The following is a 24,078-nucleotide window of genomic DNA, read 5'->3' on the forward strand; positions in this document are numbered from 1 at the left end:
GGGTAGTCCTGCTGTCCTTTCCCAATTAATACCCCATCCCTGAGCCACAGCTACACCAACCCAGCCCTTCCTGAGCCACTCTGCTCTGCACAGGCAGGGCTGTAAAACAGAGTTGGTCTAAAGTTCAGCCACAGCTGTAGAGAGTTGCAGCATTAGATATGGGATCAGCTAATTAATGCCAGAAGCTCATAGTTAGGAGCATGTTTAAATGGGGAAACTGAGGCAAGGCAAGGGAATGGCTGGGGAGCCCAGCAGGCCCCAGGGGACAGTCCTCAGGTCCTGCTGGTTTCTCAGCCTCGTGGAGCCAGGGAAGGTGGGCTCAGCTAACTCCCCCATCCCTTTCCTCCGGCAGGTCGCACTGCGCAGGCGGTCGCGGTCCGAGCCAAGGCCTTCGGCTTCAACGTGATCTTCTATGACCCATACCTGCAGGACGGCATCGAGCGCTCCCTGGGCGTCCAGCGGGTCTACACCCTGCAGGACCTGCTCTACCAGAGTGACTGTGTCTCCTTGCACTGTAACCTTAACGAACACAACCACCACCTTATCAACGACTTCACGATTAAGCAGGTAATTAACTCACCTCGTGTGCACGGCCAAGGGGAGCTTTGGTGGGCAGGGCCTGAGTGCAGGAGCTGGTTGTAGATCCCTCTGCTCCCACAGTGAGCCAGCACCTCCAGAAGAGCTGGTTGCACCCGGGTGTGTCTCCCCAGTGTTTAGGGGGGCAGTGTCCTGCCAGGTAAATGATCCCCACCCCTGTGGTGCAGAGGTGATGGCAGCAGTGGGTTTTGTTTGCCAGCACCAGAGATGGACTTCCCGTGGAAAACCCACGTGTGGTGGGATGGGGATTGCTCTGGGGCTGGAGCACAAAGAGCAGGATGCTGTCCCAGCTGGAGCAGCACCCCAGGGTGGGGGGTGAGGATAGGTTGGTGTCACTGCACCCAGCTGACGGTGATCCCTCTCTGGGCTGGTGGCAGATGAGGCAGGGAGCGTTCCTGGTGAACACAGCCCGTGGGGGGCTGGTGGACGAGAAGGCCTTAACCCAAGCCCTGAAGGAGGGACGAATACGAGGGGCTGCGCTCGACGTGCACGAGTCAGAACCGTTCAGGTAACGCTGCGGCTCGCGGGGAAAGCTGCCCTTGGGGTGCCAGTGGTGTCACCCTCTGTTGGGCACAGCCAGGGTACCCAGCACCCACCGAGTGCCACAGCCCTTTGTCACAGCCCCAGCACCTGGGGACAGTCCAGCTGCTGTCACCTTGCAGCATCTGTCGGTTGTAGTCCAGCACTGGGGTTATGGGTGCTCAAAGGGACACTGGGGGTTTAGAACAAGAACCCAGCCTGTGTTTAGAAAACAACCCAAAACATTACCTAGTCCAGGAGAACAAACTCACTGCACTCCATGTTGGGAATTTTTGCCTGTAGCCTGGGAAGCTTTGGTTGTAACTGGGAGTGCAGCTTCTCTCACCACAGAAAAGTTTAAACAACAAAGTTTGCTTCGACACAAGGAGAATTCCTGTGTTCCCACCCTGTGCTGGGTGACCCACAGCCTTTCCCTGTATCCCCACACTGCTGCAGACACTCCCAAACATTATTCCCTTGGGAGCATTAAGACCAGTCACCCCACAGGTTAGGTTTTCAGCCCTCTGGGATCTTTTTTGGTGCATTTCTAGTCTGAGCTCTGCATGGAAGCTGCACTTCCTCCCCAGCACTTCTATGGCCATTTTCTGCTGGCAGGACCATCAGGCCAGGGAATCAGGGAATGATTTGGGCTTGAAGGCACCTTAAAAGGTCATCTAGCTCCAAGTCTTCACCTTGGGCAGGGACACCTTCCACTAGAGCAGGTTACTCCAAGCCTTGTCCAGCCTGGCCTTGGAAGGAGTGTAGCTTATGCAGAGGCCACAAACCTTCTGCTGTTCATCTTTTATTCTCTGTTTAAATACTCATTAATCTCTTTGTTCCTTTTCCTCTGCTCCCAGTTTTGCTCAAGGCCCGTTGAAAGATGCTCCCAACCTGATCTGCACCCCACACACAGCCTGGTACAGCGAGCAGGCATCCCTAGAGATGAGAGAAGCTGCTGCCACCGAAATCCGACGCGCGATCACAGGTATCCAGCCCCTGGGGACACTGGGCTTGGTTCCCTAGGTGCCTGGAAAGGGAGCCAGGAGGAGCAGAGACAGGGATTCACCCTGTCCATGTCCCAGCAGGACACTGGGAAAGAGATCTGACCCCAGTTTGCTTCCCAGTAAAAGTGCTGAGAAGACAGAATGCCTTTTTTTGTCATGTGGAAATGGTTGTGGTTGGGTGAGGGGGTTGGTGTTGGGTTTTTTTAATGAATGGGCAAAGACCTGGTGGTATCTCTGACTGGGGAGAACAGGACAGGAAAGCAGTAATTACTGCCCCCATCACTCCAGCAAAACGGTGCTTCTCCTGTCCTAAAAGTTGCCCTGCTTGTGAAGGTGGATGGCAGAGCTTCATGTCTGCCCCCAAAGCAGGTGGCTCAAGGGAACAGCTCCTCTGAAAGCCAAGTGTTGGAGTGAGGGTGGGAAATTGGCCTCCAACCCTGCACCTCAGGACAGGCAAAACATCCTCCTGCCAACAAGGAATATGGGATTTTTTTTCCTCTCCCATCATTTACACTAACACATACAGTGAAATTATAGAAATTGCAGCTCATTAGAGGGTGATAGAGCCTAACACAGACTTACTTTTGTTGCCAACTCCAGGGCGCATCCCAGAAAGCCTAAGGAACTGTGTGAATAAGGAATTCTTTGTCACAACGGCTCCGTGGTCGGTAATAGACCAGCAGGCGATTCATCCCGAGCTCAATGGTGCCACGTACAGGTGAGCAGGAGAACGGGAAAACGGGAGAGCAGCACAGCGGGACAGCAGGGTCACTGGGAGCCAGCTGGACAGTCAGGGTGGACACACGGACACCCCTGCTGCTGTCACCCCTCCCTGGGGACCAGAGCTCACAGCACGGGGGTTACTGATGCTGCTTGAGACAACCACGGGTGGGTAAAGCCTCCCTTTCCAGAGCCTGCATCCCAGCAGGGCAGCAATCTCTGGAAGTTGCAGGACCCCCCCAGACCCCTCCACAAGCTGGATGTGACTTCTGAACCACAGCAGCAACTCCGTGCTCCTGTCCACGACCAACTGCTGTAAGCCAGGCCCAGCTCGTGGGTTAATGAGCCAGGGGAAGAGCTCCAAATATAGGGCCATAGTCAGGTGACCCAATTTCCACCTAAATCCCAGATTAAGGGTTACTTACTGCTCTGCTCAGATGGCTCCAAGCATGCTGGTAGGAGACATTAGGCACAAGGAGCTGGAGCATGGGCTCATTCAGGGTATCACCACTGCCAAAAATACCCTGAGCTACAAAATAACCCAGCAGGGCACATCAGGTCATGTCAGGCAGAGCCAGGCAGGGTTACCCAGCAGCAGATACCAAGCAGCTCCTGTGCCATGCAGGCCACAGGCAGTGAATGCTCACTCTGACCAGCTGAATATCCAAACCTGGAAAAAGCATCCCCCTGGTCCCACTCTTGTTCCAAAACACGTAGGCAGTGCCATCACCTGAGGACAAGCCTTGGCTTCCCAGCTTTACCTGTCCCTGCAGGGAGCTTCATCCTGCCTAAGCTCCTCGGGAGCTGCAGCCCTGCAGCCTCTGTAAGCTGGCTCAGCTCCCCACCTTCACAGACACGTAAAACCCCCTTCCCTCCTGCCTTCACAATCTGCCTTTCCCTAAAGCATCAGAGCCACAGGAAAGTGCTGTGGTGAGAGTTCTCAGGAGTTCCCATGTGTCCACTAAGCTCCACAGGGTTTTGTCTTTGTTACCCCACCATTACAGCTCAAGAAATAATCATTATTCTTTCTCAAACTCATTTCTTGCAATGTGCATAATTCCTCCTGCTCTTAAAAAAGATAGATTAGATCTGACCCCAGCTTTCAGCTGTGCTGTTCCATGAGGAACATGCAGCTCACCTTCCACACAGGGAAAATGTACAAACTACGTGTAGGTGTTCAAAGTATAACCACGCAGGGATGATGGCGTCAGTACACCAGGGTTTTGCGTTTCAGAGAGCATTCCAGATGGTTCCTTACCCAATTTTCCAAAGGAGAAGGGCTTCCCCATGGTTCAAGAGCCTGTGAGAAGTCCTGGTGGTGTAGTGGACACTTACCCAAGGCACAGCAGTTAACACGCGCTGGGTGTGATGAGCTCTGCTGTGACAAAGCTGTCTCTGTCCCCTCTGCCAGGTATCCCCCTGGGATGGTCAGTGTGGCACCAGGAGGAATCCCAGCAGCTATGGAGGGCATCATTCCCGGAGGCATCCCTGTAACTCACAACCTTCCCACAGTGGCACATCCTTCCCAAGCTCCATCGCCCAACCAGCCCACAAAACACGGCGACAACAGGGAACACCCCAACGAGCAATAGCAGATAATTTAAAAACCATTCAATAAACTTAGGACCAAGAGACATTGGAAAAGAAGTTATACATGAACTAAAAGAGAAGCATTTGATACGGAATTTGTAATGTTGATTTTGGACAGACGCATCATTGGTGTTCCAGTGTTCCCAACAAAGTCACAGCAGCCAAGACTGGGGAGAAGCCCTGGAGACGTCACCTGCTCCCTGCAGCGCTGAAAACTAGGATGTGATACATTAATGAGCAACTTCTCTTATTGTGTGTTGAGTTTCCTTCATCTGTGCATCAATCACATGAATAAAAATGAATTTTTCCCCCTTGGATTCCTTGGGAAGGACAGGGCTCCTGCACTGTGTCCAGGCCACTGAATTAAGCCATCTTTACAGAGTAATCAAGTCAGAGGAAACCATTGTGTGGCTTCAGCCCTTTCCTTTCTCTTGCATCTGGTGACCTCTCCTAACGGGGGGCAGCAGTCCTGGCTTAGAAGTGGAAGAAAAAAAAAAAGAAAATCCTATTCCTCCTCCCTTTTGCAGTCTCACAGGGCCAGTGCCGTGTAAGAGAAGTTCTCCTGCCAGGTCTAAGTTCCAGGCATTCCAGCCAGGATCCGTGGGATGGGGAGGGCAGAAAGGGCTCCTGGCACTGATCACTGCCCTTCCAGGCTAAGGAAAACCAAACTGCCAGTCTCTTCTCTGCCCAATACACTGAATAAAGTAGCTGTGCATCCACCTACGCCCTGCAGTGATGCAAGAAAAAATAAAAGAAAAAAAAAGGAAAAAAGAAAAGAAAAAAAAAAAGAAGAAAGTATTAAGTTTCACACACTATTTGTACTCAAATATATTTTCTCAGTTTTAAATCTGCAGCTATTTTATCAAGTGGAAAAAGTCTTGAGCTGGAAAGGGTTCAAGAATAATGTTGCATTTCCTTATGTCTCAGGAAACACTTTTTATGGTAACTTGTCAGACTGTCTATGAACAAAATCCACTTTTTTAGACATTGATAAAAGTCTTCTTTTCTTCACGTGATATTTTATACAAGAACACTTCAAGATGTGTTATTAGATGTGACTGATTTTAACAAATCCTATTAGATTTGTATCAACTAGTTACATGTTATATTCATAGTCTTTTGTGAATCATCGCCTTTTTGTTTTTAAAGATGGCCTGTTTTGAGCCTTTGTATGGGTACATTCCTGTTTCTGTGACAAAAAAAAAAAAAAGAAATCTTGAGCTGTCCCAACCAGACAAAAAAGAAACCAATGGCTATCAGTATGTTTTGGTTTAGTGTGTTACCGTTACTGTATTTGTTTATTGTAAAGGTGGACATTTAGCGTTCAGTGCAGTTTTCAATAAAAAGTGATAAAATTTCTATAATTTCTGAAAGGCAAGAGCTCTCGCTGCAATCTGGGGCTTGGAGACACTGAGAGGTAACCGTAAGGTACAGAAATAGAATTCTGGTCACACTTGGTGAATAGTTACAGTGCAGAGGGAAGGGAAGGTCCCTTCCACCTCAGACCATTCTGTGAGGAAGAGATCACTGTGGGTTTCCACGAAGCTACAAAGGCAGCTACAACTCAAACAACATTTTCTTTACATTCTCAAGAGCTGAAGCATTTTCAAACCATTGGAGAATAAAGCCAAAAAAGTGCTCAAGAGGTGCTGGTGGCTTTGAGCCTCACTGGGCAAAAGGCCTGTTGTTGTTTCCACCCCTTTCCCACTGTGTCCAAGTGCCACACACATGGCGTTAGATGGGGACTAAAAAAAGCTGAAACCAAAAAGTGTCTAAGTTAAAAAACTGTATTTTGTCTGCTTTCAATTAAACTGAAAACTTGGTTACCAGTTTCAAACATAAAAAAAGGAGTCACCTGTTAGAGAGTGACCACTCCTTATCAGTGCTCAGTACAGCCCAGCGGTGAATTATTCGTGCCCTCTGCGAGAAACTGGGATAAAACAGGTCAGATATAGGGGAAGTATTTGGGAGACACTGAAATGACCATCAAAAACAAGAGGAAAATATTTCATTCATGTTAAGGTTTAGAGTTGTTTTAAAAATAAAGGAGCCCTGGTACTTTGTTTCTCAATAATCCAGTCCTTCCCTGCGCCGCAGGATGGTGTGTGCCAGCAGTGACTGCACAGTGGGACAGTGAGAGCTGAGCTCAGAAAATGCTGGAGCTTTCATCCAACACCCAACTTCCCTTTCAACCAAAACCAAGGACAAAAGTGCTACAAACTCAACAGCAGAGATTAAGCCATCCCAAGGGTTACAAGCGCCTGCAGCAACAACACCAGCAAAACATGCAAGGATTGATCTGTGGAAGCGGAAAGGGAAGAATATCACAGCTGGGATATGTCAAAGCACCAGGAGGCTGCAGCTCTCCAATGGAAAATTACTGGGCAAAGAAATGGGAGATAAAAGTTGCTGCTGAAGGTTTGTGGCTGACAGAGCCATGGTGCTGTTGTTCCACTCAGGGAAGGCAAACAGGGAGGCTCTCCTGGAATAATCATCTCCTTCTCCAGGGAGAACTCCAGAGATGTCAGAGTAGTTTAAAGCAAGCAGTTTGAAGGTGACAAACACTAAATAAAACATAAAAAAAAAATAGGATGACTGGGGGAAGTTACTGAATGAAGGGGGGAAAAGAAGGAAAGCAGCAATTAAGGTCTCCAAACACACAAACCAATCTGGGTAATGAAGGAAACACGACTTGGGGGTATTTGCCATAAGCCATGCAGCAGAACTTTGGAAGAATCCAGAATTACTAAATTTTAATATATTAAAAACAAAAGAAATACAGGGATTTTCACTGAGGAAGTCATAAATAAAACCAGAAAAAAAACAAAAAACTGACCAGCTGTAAAGGAGGTAGCAATGAAAAGCTAGGTTCTGTGCTAGGAAAGCATGTGCTGCTGCGAGCAATAATATGAGGAAAATAACATTGAGAAACCCAATTTTTTATATCTATTTCCATGACTGAAAGAGCAGAACTTGCTGACAAGCTGCAGGGGAGTGTGTGCAGATTAATCTCAGTGTCTGTAAACTTTCAGGTGTGTGATTGAGGAGCCACTGACATCACTGACTGCGGTGAGAGCACAAAGCCAGGGTTGCAGCTCTTTAATCTACAGGTACAGGAGGTTTGGATTACTGTGATTCTGGAAAAGACACTTCACCAGTTCCCAAAGGGCCTGTGAAGTGTGTGAACCTGAACAGACCATTGTACAGCACATCAGAACAAAACAGTAATGATCAAGGAAGCCAAGTGATCCAAAGTACCAGGACTGTCCTGTCAGAGCAGAACTTGACAAATCCATCGGTGCATGCGTTGGGGAACAGCTGAACTGACCACGGGGACTCCACTGCTCTGGGAAGGGCTGGGGGACAGGGACACAATGCTGCCCATGGACAGCAGGAGAGCTTGGCCACTTGGGCTCAAGGTAGAATTTCACACTGGTAATTCTCCCCCTGGGACAAGGAAGCTTCACTTCCCTGAGGGGAACAGCACTGCCAAAAGCACGGGGTGGGAGGTGAAAACTCCACAGCATCCTCGGAGTAGCCCACAGAATCAGGAGCTTATCCTTTTGTCCACAGGGCAGCTGGTCATGGGCAGGCTGGGATCTGAATTTACAGGTCTGGGCACTGACTGAGAGCTCCTAAAGCTGGCTGAATTAGGACCCCTGTAGTCACAGCACGACACAAACCACTCCAGCACACGATGCAGCTCAGGGCACGGAAATCCTCATCCCAGCTTACCCTGCATTCAGCTCTCCTGGCAGAAAAGCTTTACATCCTCAGCTAGACAAGGTATAAAAGGATTTCACTGCAAGGTAAGGACAGAAAAAAAAAAAATCCCAATTTAGAAAGGGAATTTGAACCAGGACCATGTGCTCATGAAGAACCTCAGTAGTATCTGGGGTTTGGTGGTGAATTTGAGTCACTCACACATGGCAGAGCAGCATTCAGCCTTCACCTGGGAATCTGGGCATGCACCAATCAGAGGAGAGCTAAAGGCCAAAAAAGGTGAAGACATAATAAACCTCAGTGGAATCTAGGACGGGAAAATTGCAAAATTAATACAGTACTTCATTATTTCTTTACTTTCGGTGTCGTCACCAAGTTTCTGTAGGAGTTGTGCACGTTTCAACACCATCTAAGCAGCATTTGGAAGAAAAAGCAGCAAGTTCCTCAGGGTTTCCATAGCTCTGAACTACATAAAAATAGGTGCTATGGGGGCTTCTTTCCAAATTCTAATTAAAACAATTTCATCTACTGCAAAATTTCTTATTCAACCACCACACCATCAAAAGTGCTTTTCAAGACAACCTGAATTGCACTGTATATGTAAAAACTGGCATTAACCTTTAGTGTTTCAGTGAGATTTTTAGATAAACTTTATCCATTACAGGTTACATGGCTAAAGTTATCAAATATAATAAAATTTCTACTGGAGAATATACTCTGAACTTACAGTCTTAGGAACTTACATAAGTTTAAGTATGGCCACATCAATCAACATGCAAGAAATTCCCAGGTTTACATACTGAGAAATATATAACAGTGCTTTTAAACAACTTGAGCATAGATTCTTCTTTTTAACTAGAACTGCCAAGTGGATTCTCACCAGATTTGGTGACCAAGGACTAACCCTTCAAAAAGGTGTTTTTTCATTTGCAGCAAAGTTTGAGTGATCAAGGAATAAATGATAAAATGATATATTCATTTGTAACACAGCAAGACGGAGTTTTGACAAGATTAAATTCTCAATTGTGTTCAAGTTCTCAGATTTCACACAATTTTGTTTAGTGTATGCTCACAGGAATAAAATCCCTATCTTTTAGGTCACTTCTCTGAATAAATATCCTTACATATACTGAAAGGAATCTATTAACTATTAGAAGGAAAAAAAAAAGAAGCCAAAAAAAAACCCCAAAAAGCTTTTTCAGGAAACAAATCATTTCACTCAATGAAAAATTTAGCTTCTCTTCCAGTTTGTTCCGTAGAGTTTAGATTTTATTATGTGGGCACAGCAATAACTAAAATATTAGTAAAATAATGAATGTATTTTTGCTTATGACTTGCTGTGGATATCTTGTGCAAACAAGAAAAAAAACCTCTCACATTCTGACCTGGGCACTAGTGAGATTTCACAGGAAAGGGCCTTTCAGGGAGAAGTGTCAGAGTATCTAAAAGGTGATGGAGAAGACCAGGTTCTACTGTAAAAGAATCTCGGAGGGAGGAGATATCCATCCAGCTCACATGTGCTTTCAGAAGTGCCCTTAGTTCAAAAATTTCTCTGCAATAATTAAGATGCTGGTATACGTTTCCTATTACACAACCTCTTACACAACCACATGCGGTACATTTATAGACAGATTTACAGTCAGAAAGAAAAATGGGGTCGGTTGGGTTTGGTTTTTTTTTTTTCCATCTTGATAATAAAATTAGCTGTTTTTTGTTTCTTTTTCGTGTTTTTATACAAACTGTAGTCCAGCCCACTCGGCTCTCTCCAGGCAGCAGGATGAGCATCCATCCTCTCCCCGTGCTGTCGGAGAATCCTTCCCAGCATGTATCCCCTAGACCTGGGTCGTCGCACACCCAACTGCTACAGCACCACCTCACTCGGCCTCACACACTCTGCGCTGCTCATTTGCACTTTATTTCTTTCCCCTCATTCATCGTCGTCATCCTCGTCCTCCTCGCCGTCCGACAGGGACGTGCAGGGCCGGATCTGGCGGTAGCGGTCGAGCCACTTCTCCACCATCTGGGTGACCAGCGGGTGGTTGCGCCGGCGGGAGCTCTTCTGCATGGCCACCAGGACCCCTCCCTCTGTCACACAGCAGTCCAGCCACTCCCGCAGCAGCTTCTCCTGCTGCTCCTCGTTGCCTATCTTTGGGGAGACAAAAAGGGCAGCGTGAGGATTCCTGAACGCCCAGTGCGATTCCTGTCTTTGGGGGACACAAACTGCTGGCAGTGAGGCTTCCCAAACACCCCATTCCTGCTCAAAGCTAAACTCCACAAAAGGCTGAGGGCTCTGGAAGTATTGTCCAGCTCTTCTTCCTAATTTTTCATGTTTATTTCCAATACAGCCTTCAGTTATTTTTAAGCAACTGTTCATCTACAGTAGGCACCATATATAAGGAGAGGAGTCCTGAAAGAGCTTTCTGGCTTTATAAAGGTATTTTTAGGAGGCTAAAGGTTCCTTATATGAAACACTTCTAAAACATAACAAATACTGTAGCTTGCTGAAGAAGCATCCCTTTCTAGACTTGAAGTCCATGCTTTTCTCCTTTTATAGAATGCCCACTTTTTGCTATAATTTCAGCTTTTCCAGCCCTCCTTTCATCTATATACATCCTTTAATTAAGTAGTTCCATGTCTTTATCATAGATACTAAAGAAAACATTAGTTGAGTTTCATTAGAAGGTGGAATAGCTGTAAACTGTGGGCAAATATTTGTGCTGCATCTTTTGGGGAAAAAACCCAAAAGGCAGATTTCAGTCTTGCATTAGTGACAACCTTTATTTTTGTGTCCTTTTCTAGGTATGCTGATATCAAATGTTCTCAGACACAGGGTGGAATTGTTGGGGTGTCCTGTGCAGGACCCAGAGTTGGACTCAATGATCCTTGTGGGTTCCTTCCAACTCAGGATATTTTGTGATTCTATTCTATGATTCACAGGGACAATGAAGTTACATTCCATTTACAGAGCTGTAAATAAGCATCGAATTTGTGGGAAAATACCTTCCACAATCACCTGGAATAATGGGGAAGGGAGCAGTAGTAATTAATAGAACAGCACACTCTGTAATTCTTTGGACATCAAAAACCCACAGGGCTACAGAGATTGCTGAGCTTCAGCAAGAGCTGTGACAAAGCTACCACCAGGTGTTTCTTTCTTACCTCTTGAGCAGAAAGGAAGTGAATGTGCAATAATTTCCTCTCGCTGTCCACCAAGGGCAGAAAAGTAACAGTAACATCATCGTCAGTGTTCAAATTAGCACCAGCGCCTCGATTGCCATAGCCATCATTCTCCATGGCAACCAGGGCGGAGAAATGGCCCCTCGTGTAGCCCAGAGCTATGGGACTTTTCCAACAAAAACTCTGTTCCCATAGCAAAGGCAAATACACACCTGTGGGAATGAGAAACAGGGTAAAGCTCAGAACTGGTGTTCAGCAAGGAGGGATTTTTGATACAAACCTGTTGGTTTTGGCTGAACAGAAGTACATCACAAGCACTTAAAACATACTTGGTTTGGCCTATACTGGCACAGGCCACACTTTTCAGTGGAGCTAATTATTATTAATTAACACAAGTCAATCATCTTTGCAACTGTACGAGTTTAGACACAAAAGATTACAATCACAACCAATGCATTACCACACCCCTAAAATTTATGGTCTGTAGTGTAGTGACGAGCAAAAAAAGAAGATTAGAAAAACAGCCTTTTATGTTTGGTAACTCTTCCTAAAAATAAGGGAAAAAAAAAAAATCAGATTCTGCATCACAGAAATAAAGGCTACAGTCAGATGTCTATTTTTACCAGAGCAAAAATTCCACCATCTGCTCACAAAACTTATTATTAAAAGAACTCACTGCACAAAATGTTACTCAGCACTGATGTAACCCATCCCAGAGAATGGGACTGCTCATATGCAGTACTCACAGATTAAATTAACACACATCAATTATTCATATCAATTAAAAAAAAAAAGGAAAAAAAACCCAACACCAAAAAGCTGGTATTGCTTTGCTCAGCTACAACCAACCCCTGATGTCACAGATTCTGAGAGGAATTGCACTTTTTCTCCCCACCATTTTTAGCAATAAAGACAGCAATTCGCTCGAGGTCTCAAAATAAAACTGGAACTCCTTTCTTCCAGGAACATAAATAATTCTTGGTGTGTACTGCTGCAAGACAACTTAAGCAAAAGCACAGCTCACCTTGTGACAGGTTAAAAATAGCCCCACATAAACTCAAGTGCATATGTAGCATAGCAACCCCTCCTAGTACAGCTGCTGCTGCAAACACTGTGCTCCTCCAAGAGCCATGCAGAGGGAAGGGACATGCTAAAATGGGAATCTGAGGCAGATTTGGAGGTTTTACTTAAGTTTGGAGCTCATCTTTTTGTGCTGCAGTAAAAATTAGTGGGGGCTACCAGTAAATTTGTCCCTTTCCCCGCCTTGTTTTTGAGTTAGCAATCAAGAGCTACCTAAAAGTCTTGCCATTTCTTTAAAATTAAGATTGACACAAGTTTTTACAACACCTTGATTTAAGGACAGATCCTATTAATACCTTCTTAGCCCTCCTTTCCTCCTGACCCCATTATTAAGTCTCACTCTAATGCAACATTAAACCCAACAGGTGAAAAATACAGGATAAGGCTTAACCAAAAAAGTTTCAAGCCTTTGCATTTAGGGGAAGAACCAAACATCCAGCCAAAGTTAAAAGTTACACTGAAGGTAACACGCAGTCAAACATAAGGAAGACAGTCTCTCAATTCCTGGGAATTAGTTCTTCATGCACACAAGCACAGCTACGTGACCTTTCAGGACTGAAACTCATCTGTTTGCCTCCATCTCTACGCTGAAATCCAGCAATTTTTTAAAAATCTTCTTTCACCATTGTTTTATCTTAGTGAAAATTCCACACTAATCATCTCCCCAAGACAGAAGGCTGTGCTACACTTTCCATTCCTCCTCAACACCGTGATGAGCTTCACAAGAAAAGAATTTCAAGCATTGCCAGGGAGAATATCTAGTGCTCTTAACAGTTATAAAAGTCACTCTGATATAAAGTGAGAAGGTCATGTAACAACAGTTGACATGAACACAAGCCACAGAAAATAAAGAGTATGGGCTAATACCTATCCTGGAAGCCACCCACATAGGATTTAGTTTCTCCAGCCTGAGCTGATGATCATTTCAGTCAGTCACCTTTCTTCCTGTTCAATTTTAAAAGCCACATATTTGTGGCACTAAATACATGTGGCAAGACCAGGAGGGTCTGACCAGGGTCATGGTTAGTGCTGGAGCAAACAGATCTTCCACCACTGAAGCTTTAGGATTTAAAGAAGAATTAACTGGAATCTGGCAAACAAGGAGGTTGGCAGTTATGGGATTCACAGCAGCTACAGCAAGGATGCCAAGCAGGAACAAGGAATTAGTGGAGAAAAACTATCAGGGAGAGTATTTTAGTGGTGGGTAAGAGGGTTATAGCACCTTCCAAGGTGCTATGAACTCAACCATGATTTGCAAAAATTCAATTCCCCATTTCTATTATAACCCACCATGACAGAGTGGTTTGGGTTGGACCTTAAAGACCACCCAGTTCCACCCCTCTACTGTGGGCAGGGTCACCTTCCACTAGAACAGGCTGCTCCACACCCCACCCAACACTTGAACACTTCCAGGGACAGAAGATCCATCACTCCTGCACCACAGTCTTTCCTTCTTCATTCTTTTTTGGTGGATGGGATGTTAAACAGAGGTAGGTACTACTCAGCAGTTCAGGGACACCCCAGCACTCCCCAGAGCTCCATGTGCTGAGCACAGCCCACCCCACTCACAGTGCCATGGCTGTTGGGTTTCAGCTGTGCCACTGGTATTTGATTAGCACACATTAACCACAAAAATGTGGCTGGGCAGGGAGAGGAGCAATTCCAGGTAATGTGACACAGGACTCCAAGTTCACCTGTTCCCAGTGCTGGGTGTTTCCATGTATGGCTGCATGTGGCTTGTGGCAAGCAAATCTCAAGTCAGAACTATCTGGCTGCCTGAATTCCTGGAAATCTGTGTGTGGCAAAAGGTTGTCCTGGGCAGCCCAGGCTCCTTCTGGTTCACAGAGCAAGAAAAGAATTTCAGCATATTTAGGCCATCTAACACCTGTCTGCCTCAATATCCAATCTAGGAAATAAAACCATTTGCAAGCCACCAAGCCTCGGAGTAAAAAGCAACACAAACCTGGAGTGTCAGATTCAAGTGATAAAAATAACTGTTCTTTCCTAGCCTTTCATCAAAAGTTAATGTAACTACAAACACAACCAAACTTTTAGACTCTTCAAAAAAGCATTTTATTTCCCTACATCAAGTTTTGTTACTGTGCCAAATTTAGAAGCCAAGACTCTAAATAGTTATAAATTAACAGTAACTCCACAGTTTGGGGTTTCCTATACATCATGGGTTTGCCTCCCTCCAAAATCACCATACTTTTTTATTCCAAATCACAAAGGTGTTTTGGGAAGTCCTCTGCTAAGCTATAAATAAAGAGTGGGTCATCATCAAGCAGATATACTTGAGGCCAAGGAATATGAACTGTGGGCAAAACAAATTTCCCAACCTCCTGGAACACACACAGTTCCTTCCCCATGGGTTTTGTTTACTGCTCAGTATGTGCAGATGCTCCCAATCCCCTCTCATGTTTTATTATTTGAATAATAAAGTATAAGCATATAACAGAGGGGAAAGGTGCCCAAACACAGATTTGGCTTGCAAAGCAGAAAATGCATCTTTAGAAATCTACAGGTGTTAAGTCTAAGCAAAACTGGACTGAGTCATCTTCATATTTATCTTACAGACAGTCAGGCAGTCTTGGAAACAAGGAGAAAAAGTCAGACATAACCTGATAAAGCTATACAAAATTATAGTACTAATGAGAAATAGGTCAGTATTCACACCACACTTACTGTAAAGTGTGAATTACAGAAACACAGATAAACTTTAAAAACTTCCTTTAAAGTACATCATGGAATTCTCTTTCACAGGCACCATGCCCACTATAAAGTTAATAACTGCAAGTTTGGAGAGGATTGTTTTGTTCTTTTTAATAGCAAATGAAAATTTACCTACAACAGAATTCCATCCTTTTCCAGACTTCATGTCTGGACATGTCACTTCATGTTACTCTCCACTGTTTTACAGTCCAACCTTGTTTAAAACTGAATTTAAAAAACTAAAGGCTTACCTTGAAAGCGGGTATATCCTAGTGTTTCTCCCCGAAAACTCTTGTAATATTTTACTCCATAAACTATAATTGGTCTTCTAAGAATATGTGCAAGTACAAAAATGTGTGTCTGCTCCAAACTCGCTCCAGGCTGCACCAAACACAAAGAAAGAAATCACTTGAAACACAACTTAATAGCCTCTACTTTCAATTTTAAAAACCAGTCTTCAAACTGAGATAGAAAATGCTTTCAAGAGTGAAAGCTTTGACAAGAAAAACAAAAGACTGGGAAATTATTGGAAATAAAGAAAAACATTTCAGCTTGTCAGCTGTCAGTAATAATTCTCTGTCCTATTGCTCAGATTCAATGTAATGTATTTCATTCCACACTTAGCAGTGAAACTCTACATAATGTTGGGTCTAAAAATAATTCACTCATCTGAGGGCACGTTAAGGCAAATACCTTTTGATGACAGGAAAAGGGCACATCCAAAACAAATCTCAAAAAAATAGCACCAAAATCATATTTATACTTTAAAAGAGGAACTAAAAATATTCCTATAGCTGGAAGCTTATAGGAATGTAAATCTCATTTTGGAGGGGAGTTGTAAAATATCAGCTTGCTGGAGTTTGAGCAGTGTAAGCTGACAGATTTGGAGGTGTGTTTTGGGAGGTAAAAGTGCTGCAGGAGCTGGAGGCAGGATATTAAACACACGATTGTCTATTAGTTTGTTCTACAGACTTCACTCTCATATCACAATTCCTTTTTTGTGTTGCACTGCTTAACAGCAAACTCAAAAATTTTAATTTCGTGTGAAACTCTCCCTACTGGCAGAAGAGTTTACCCTGTAACATTTTAAGATCGCTGGCTTAAGAGGAACATTTTTCCTTCATACAGGAACATTCTTATTCCCCAAAAACACTTCTAGTTCTGAAATTTCTTTTCAGAAATTAAAAAAATCTTTTCCAAAAGCCCTCTTTCAAAGGAGTTTTCTCACCTGGCTCGCAAGAGAGAGAATGAATGCCCAATCTTCCTGCCACTGTTCCTCTCGCAAGGAGAAATGTAAACCGAAGCTTTGGGAATACCACGATTCCCACTCTTTCCAGCGTGTGTAGAACCTAAAATGTTAAGCCAGAGAGAAAGAGTGGTAAAGGCAAAAATATTTACTCAACTACCATAATCCTGATGGCAGTATTTAACCCTTGTAATCCTTTATCTCAAGAAGGGGGGAGAAAGAGAGCAAACATCAGGAAAACTGGATTTGGGGTTGTTTTTTATCTTCAGGAGACTCTATTTATTAATCCTCATTTAAGAATCACTTTTAAAAAAAAAGCAATGCCTACAGCAAACATGATCCAAGTTTCTACCAGGCTCCTGGCTAGTTTGATACTTCTTGTAATAGGGCTTTTTTTGAAGTCTTATTTTGGCTTATTTAAGTGTTGATATACAGAGAACAAATGTAAGGCATTCCATTTCATAAAAGAGGAGTTGCTCATTTTTCTCACACAAAAAAAAACCAAAAACAAAAACAGGTATTTTCTATTTTTAACCACATCATGAGTTAATTAACTTCAAAGTAATTACATATCAATTTCCAACAGCCCATGGTTAAGAGGCAGAATCTGTTTTATACCAGATTATGAAGCAAAGGGGTGGTAATTCCACATTATATGGAGTTATAAAGCAGTGTGGATAAGTATCAAATATGCAAAGTGGAATTCAGTTTAATAATGATATTTTATTTAACCATTACAAAGAAAAATGAAACACTAAAAAGATGATTTTTGCTTTTTAAAATTTTAAACTCTGTCTGATCACCACACTATGGAAAAACTACAACTTCAAATTAGGAACCAGGATTTAGGGAACAGTCCTAAGCCAACTTCTAAACAATGGCCTTTACTGTGAAGACAAAGAAGCCATTCTGAAGTCTCAGCTTATTAAAAAAGTCACTGAAATGAACTCATTTAATTAAAATCTGAGCATATTAGCAAACAGTGAGTGTGTGTGGATCAGACCTCTCCTATGCTTTTCATGAAGCTGGAATCACCATAAAATCTTGGTGTTTAGGACAGCAAGGATGGCTTTCCTGAGTTCAGCTACAACCTTTGCATGGCTTAAAATCCCTTTTACTAAAGGATAGGTCTGTGCTAATTCACAGTAATTTATCTCCAGGGAATCTTCTGGATCTGCATTCCAGTTTTTATGCAAACACAACATCACTTCCACCTTTGCAGCTGATAAGTATTTTGCCTGTTTTGTCCCATAAATCTCTAACTGAGCATTTTGTGCTACATGAATTAATTCCCAGGTCTCCTGAAAAAAAAATTTATTAGATTTTAAAAAAATCACCACAGAGAGAGAGAGAGAGAGAGAGAGAGAGAGCGCAACCCCAGAAAATACATGGGAAGAAAAAAAGGGAAACAAAAAGGAAAAAGGGAAAGACCAAACTACTCCCCAAAAGCTGGACTATGAAAGTGTTTTCCTAAAGAAGTTTCTTCCTTGAGTTAGTCAGCCATAGATAAGATTTTGAGCTCATTTAACCTGAAAAGTTTGCTTTAACACAAAAGAACTGAATGCATCCATTAAAGAATAAAATTCTGAAAGTCAACTTAGGGCATGTGCCCATTGTCCAGCACAAGCTAATGGTGGAATACAAAAAGGGATACATCAGAAAATACTTTTGTGTAAACTAAGAAAGTGTAGCTATTTAAAGGTGAGTGGAAAAGACTCCACAGGCCAGAGCCTCTGGGAACTTCAGTATGGAGCTTTTTCTGAGTACCAGACTGTCTCTGGTAAATAGATTTTCCTTTGTTCAGCATCTAAACAAACATAACAAAACAAGGTCAAATGAGTTACATGAGTGTTTTTGGTCTGACTATAAAAATACCCATTTTTAAGTGTGAAGGCTTTGAAGAATAATTCCACTAGATAAAAGTTTAAGCAGGGATTGCATTTAAGAGCCTGTTCCAGTGACGACATCACTTCCTATCCGCCACATATCCTAGCCCACAAAATTAAATTTATTTTCTCAAATGGAATCTATACAGCACCTATAGGATGTACAGGATGACAAATTAAAAAAAAAAAAAACTTGGCTAAAAATCTTACTCTAAACACTTGTTCCTAATATGGATGATAACTTGTTCCTTAAAGACTTGTTCCTTCTAGTCTGAAGATTTGTTCCTAAGAAGGAACACACCAATCAGTTAAAAATTAGGCTTCTAATAAGGATAAAGATTAGGCAAATTCAGAGTAAAATGAAAATTCTGTCTAGACATAAACTAAAAAGCTTAACAAGATTTAAGAGCCTCTAAATAATGAGTGTTATGTTAGGTACTACAGTAAGTCAACCACAGTTAACACCAACATGTTGAGAGATTTGGTTCAGAGCTCAGTAGGTTGCAGCACGTTTTTGGACACCATGCTTGGTTTCGCTACCATAAAGAACAAAACCTGATCTATCCTAAATTTCTATTCTGGCCTCATGGGAGTTGCCTGTGATGCCAGGGACATTCCTGCATGGCCAAGATGCAGAGTCCATGCTAAACAACTCCAAAGCAGTGACAGATCCTTTCAGACACAGGTTCTTGGGAGAACTGCCACTGAAGTACCACTTTCTTGAATCCAGCTCTGGATGCTGATTTGGGAAGTTCTCTCCCAGTAGCACAAAATTTACTTACAGGCACCCCTAAATTACCCTTTGTTGTTGACCTGTACAGCTCAGAGGATGGGGACAGGCTCCTTCTGTAGTGTGTGCTGACAGTGTTTCTCCTGCCCTTGACAACAAGAACATCCAAGAAATGATCACCTGTGTCTTGGATTATCAGTCTTTATCAGCTCATCCCTTAGTCCAGAACATCCTGGAGAGCTGTTGGACACCACTGGGGATCCAACTAAGATTTTCCTTCTTACAGAAGCAAACCACAGTATCCAACTAAAGAAGGTTGTCAGTGCAAAGCAAGAAAACTTGTTTTACAGAATGATAGATCTATTTTATGGCCAAAAGACAGAACTAGTTAAATGTCAACATAGTGTGCTTTACTGCCATTATTTTAGCAGACAGAACAGGGATAAAAAGAGCAACCCTGAGTAAAGCTGTAACTAAGCAGATGGAATGAAAATACTGAAAAGTTTATAAGGAATAAAAGGCTATCTCCTACTAACAATCTTCTGCAGAGCTTCCACCAAGCAGCAAGGCATGGCATGTGCATGATTTACATTGCAAGGACACAAATTCCAGCTGCAATAACTGTGGTTAGTGCATGCTTGACAAGTATAAAGCATTTTAGTGCTCGAAATGCCATTTGCTGAGCATCACACGCCACCTCTGAGTTCACAACGTCCAAGTTTCCAGTGCTCATATTTAAAACACGAGATCCCAACTGGGACCACAGTGACTCGACAGCTTTGAGGAGCACAGTCCACAGGGAACTGCGGAGTGGTTTTGTGGGGTTTTGGTGCTCCAGCAGGTGGACCAGCTGCCCTAACTCACCAGTGGGAGCAGTCGTGTAAACTGTCGTGCAGAGCCTTGCGCAGCACAGAGTCCTTGTCGTAGATGCCCCAGGTGGCCTGGAGCACGGAGTCGAGCAGGCAATCCCCAGCAGTGCGGTTCCAAAGTGCGTACAGCCTGCTGTCCAGGCGTGTCCCCAGCTCCAGGGACCAGTTAATGATGGGAGACTCCTCTTCCAGCTCTGCAACGGGACAGCCAGCTCTTAACACTCTATTTATTTGAAGTCTCAGAGAATTCGAACAGGATAATAATGGCATAGTCTCAATAATTTATCCATTTGCATGAATAAAGCTCGGCTTTCCTTCATACTGCAATGAACAGGTGAACTACACTGGCTGAGGAAATTTCTTCTACTGTCAAGAAAATTAACCAAAACCAAACCAAACCATAGCTTTAAATAAAGCACCACATCATTTGGTTGAGGATTGTTACTGAAATGGAAAGATTTGTTCAGTTTTCTCCAAAGAGCTTGTGACTCAAAACTGACTTTTAAAGATTTTTAAAGCTCTACAGAGATACACTACAAACATGATTTCTGCAGACTCCATTCTCCCTCTGCCTCATGAATAGACTGGAAATGTTAAAATTAAAATAATTTTACACAGGCATGGAGTGACAGGACAAGAGGGGATGGCTTCCCACTGCCAGACGGCAGGGTGAGATTAGATATTGGAAAGAAATTGTTCCCTGTGAGGGTGGGGAGGCCCTGGCACAGGGTGCCCAGAGAAGCTGTGGCTGCCCCATCCCTGAAAGTTGCAGGTTTGGAGCAACCTGGTCCAGTGGAAGTTCAAGGTCCCTTCCAGCTCAAGCCATTCTGTGACTTTATGAATTCCAGGGTGAAGATTAACTTGAAAGCATCCAGTCTCTATTTAAAACATGTTCAGGGAAAAAGCCACATATATACACACACATGTGCTTTATTTTTAGTAAGAGAAACATTCTCTAATGAAAAGCCAGGAGTGATCCCAGCTGTTCTTGGTGTGTTTACCTTTCTGAACATCTCTGTCAAGTACTTCATCAAATAATTTTTCCTGGACTGTGGGCGGTAAATCTTCAATATCTGCAAAAACAGAAAGCAAATACAAGAGCCATTTAATGTTACTGTAAAAGAGACATCACCAGCTGCTGCTCAGGAGAACTCGCAGAACAGCTTTTGCCCTATCAGCCCTAACGCCTCCTCTGGAAAGCTGCTGTCATTTGCGACCCAAGGCTTTGCAGAGCTGCTGAGGCAGGTTTTCATCTCAGCCTCACTGTGACACCTTTGATGCAGAAAGGATCATCACAGCACACACAGGGTAAGACTGGATTTCTCTGAAGGAAAAGTGGAGAACCACTTTGAGGTGAGATTTTTAAAAAAACCCTATTGTATTTAGCACAGCTTCAATCCTAAGCAATGGTTTTGCACCCATTTGAATGGCTTCTCTGCAGTCTATCCCAATGGATAGGTATAGTTAATCAAGGAATGTGCTCTTCTCCAGAACATCCCCTTCCTTTGTCATCTCATTCAGACTTCAATTAAATTGTTCCAAGAATCCCAATGGTTTGCAGGCAAGTTAGGAAACAAGAAATGGGAAAACTATTGAGCTATGCCATGGAAAATGCCACTACTAACAACTGTTCCAAGAGCTTTACAGACAGAATTTGCAACTAGGGATCTACCTCTTAAAAAAGGAGGAAAAAAAGAGGTAGAAAACTGTATAATGGGCAAAACTCTTGTGACTGCTGTATCATTTAAAACAACAAACACTGTCACACACTCTAAAACTCAGCATGTGCCACACAGTAAATATTTGCTCCTGGCCTGCATTCCAACAGAGGATAAGCAGTAAATGGTTGCCAGGCAGAGCAGCAACCAGAGAAACTTTGCTGGGTTTCAGCACAGTCATGAAACTTAAACACGTGAAAGTTAAGGCAGTAAATAAAATGGGAACAGGAACATCCAGCATCCCTTCAGGCACTCTAGGGGATAAGGACTGGGGCCTAAGTGGTATTTCAAGGACACAAAGATCTCTCTTAATTGCAGTGTGGTAGCTGCCAGTCCTGCTCAGATGTCCAATACCCCAGGGCTTTTAGAGTCCACATTTAGGCACATGAGTTCCTACTGAAGCACATTAATGCTTGGTGCAGGCAGGGTGATGTGGGGTGGTCGTTTTTTTTTTTTTTTGGTATGATTGATTGGAGCTTTTTAAAATAAAACTGCTAGCAGTGGCCGGCAATCAATTTAAAAGCCTTGCACTCTAACATCCATGCATTGGCTTTTCAGGAGGATCCAATCTATTTATTTGAAGGGTCGAGTAGAAACTGGTTCCTAAACTACATTGTTTAGGTAATATCTGACCAGGATTGTGTGATTTATACTTCTATCCTTGGAAACGCCTTCTGGAGCCAAAAGATGTGTAAAGCTGACAAAGTGTGAGGGAAGTGGAAAGGCTTGATGTACAAAAGCTTTTGAACAGTCTTATTTTTTAATTATTTAATGGCTATTACATGTGTCAAAAAACTGCACAGTGCTTTGAGATGTGTCTCTTGGAAATACTGAACAAATTCTTAAGCTATGAAGAGAATATTTCTCATGTGTGTTATGAAATCATTCTGCTGCCCCTTTCCCTTCTCTCCCCTACAAAGCAATGAAGTTTCAGTCTCCAGACACCTCATAAACCACACTCACCCCCTGTGCCTCTCAAACATGACCCACAGAGTACAACTGAATACAGCACCTCAATCAGGTACACAAGGGGTAAATATTAGCCACTTTTTTAAGAGGAGGAGATGAGGTAACACTCAGACAAAGGGGTTCCAAATAGAATTCTTACAATGCCTTCTAAAAAAGATAAACAGATCTGCTGATTGGCACAGTTTCCAGCTGCACATTTTCTTACCACTGGTAGCATTTCTATTAAAGGAAACAGCTATTGAAGATTAAAAGTCTTCTAATAGCTTTCTGTTAACAGATAAACATTCTCTCGATCTCAGAGTACCTCAAAAGTATTCAGAAAGTGCTATTGCTACAACCAGGTACAAAGAATAGCTCTAGGCCTCAAGAGAAAGGACTGAAAGCTAAAACAGCCATGTGAAAAGTCACATTATGGACCAGAAATGTCTGGGCTCCAATCTTCACTTTAAATACAGCTTTCCTTAAAATACACCACTTCTCTTCCATTTCCTCATGTCTAAGTAGGACAACAGATGCTCAGTTCACAGGAACAATGTATGGATTGAAGTGTGCAAATACTGAGTAATCAAATTCAACTACTAAATCTGACCTAATAAAATAGGTCTTAATAAATAAACCTCTTAATGAACAAATTAATAAAGCTCTTAATAAAAAAAACCTACACACACATCATCACCAGAAAATCAAAATATACAATTTTCAACTGGTGGCCAAGCAATAAAATCTTCCAGCAGTAAGAACAATGTTGTAGCTACCTGCAGGTAACGTAAACGTCACAAGGTCAGTCAGAAAATAGCAAGCAAAGTCTCCCTTGCGTTGATGAAGAGATGCAGCAATTTCACGGCGGATTTGCTCCGTGACCTCTGGACACACCATGGCAGGAATGCACTTGGCTGCATGTTGGGATACCTGGAACACAACACAGTTACTGCCCTCAGGATTATCCCTGTTAAATGTAAAGATCTGGGAGTGATGACCACCAGCAGAGTATTTGGTTAGCAAGGAATGCAGGAGAACTATAAACACTGGCACCCTGAAAGAGCAAAAGTGTAGTGACTCTTAATGAAATGTCTCATGTGTCATGCAACTGATAACTGGTTTAAAACATCTTTAAATCAAAGAAGTGAATTAAAAGGTGACCACCCCCAGCTGAAAAAGGAAAAAACATAGGTAGGAACTCATGATAATAGCAATTTCAAATCTCATGAATGAGCCCAGTCCAGATTTAACAAAACTTCACTACCACAGCACAAGACAGTTCCCTACAAAGAATCTTCCCAAAAACTATTAAACTAAGATAGTTAAATTTCTCCAATTCTAGTCATCACTGGCAGCAGAAACTCACTCAATGATGAAGGCAAGTGTCACAGGGATGACATCAGATGCCTTTAAAAAAAACCCACCTTTAAGGCCACATTTTCACTCATTTATATCCTAGAAAAGGAAAGTATCACTAGGGCTCAAACACTACTAAGCATTTTCAGAAATGAAAAGATGAGTCAGTATTCCTAGGCACTGAAACAAAACCAAACACAAAA

The 24,078-nt window shown here is 43.1% G+C and overlaps 2 protein-coding genes across 5 annotated transcripts in view; one reads left to right on the forward strand and one right to left on the reverse strand.

Moving 5' to 3' along the window:
- The window catches only part of CTBP2 (C-terminal binding protein 2), a 134,791-nt gene extending 124,899 nt beyond the window's left edge, over positions 1-9,892 (forward strand). For all 3 annotated transcript variants that reach the window (XM_085064617.1, XM_085064618.1, XM_085064616.1), the window contains 5 exons: positions 353-567; positions 975-1,105; positions 1,974-2,101; positions 2,721-2,838; positions 4,252-9,892. In XM_085064617.1, the coding sequence (XP_084920743.1) occupies positions 353-567; positions 975-1,105; positions 1,974-2,101; positions 2,721-2,838; positions 4,252-4,432 (773 nt within the window). In that variant the 3' untranslated portion in view covers positions 4,433-9,892. The remainder of the gene's footprint in view (positions 1-352; positions 568-974; positions 1,106-1,973; positions 2,102-2,720; positions 2,839-4,251) is intronic.
- The window catches only part of ZRANB1 (zinc finger RANBP2-type containing 1), a 39,653-nt gene continuing 24,975 nt past the window's right edge, over positions 9,401-24,078 (reverse strand). For both annotated transcript variants that reach the window (XM_085064619.1, XM_085064621.1), the window contains exons 5-11: positions 23,296-23,449; positions 20,855-20,926; positions 19,849-20,047; positions 16,351-16,471; positions 15,374-15,503; positions 11,313-11,542; positions 9,401-10,299 (exon numbers count right to left, since the gene is read on the reverse strand). In XM_085064619.1, coding sequence (XP_084920745.1) covers positions 10,081-10,299; positions 11,313-11,542; positions 15,374-15,503; positions 16,351-16,471; positions 19,849-20,047; positions 20,855-20,926; positions 23,296-23,449 — 1,125 coding nt within the window. In that variant the 3' untranslated portion in view covers positions 9,401-10,080. The remainder of the gene's footprint in view (positions 10,300-11,312; positions 11,543-15,373; positions 15,504-16,350; positions 16,472-19,848; positions 20,048-20,854; positions 20,927-23,295; positions 23,450-24,078) is intronic.

The sequence above is a fragment of the Lichenostomus cassidix genome, chromosome 6, assembly GCF_008360975.1.
Source record: "Lichenostomus cassidix isolate B80296 chromosome 6, HeHo_3.0, whole genome shotgun sequence".
In the NCBI taxonomy this organism is placed as follows: Eukaryota; Metazoa; Chordata; class Aves; order Passeriformes; family Meliphagidae; genus Lichenostomus; species Lichenostomus cassidix.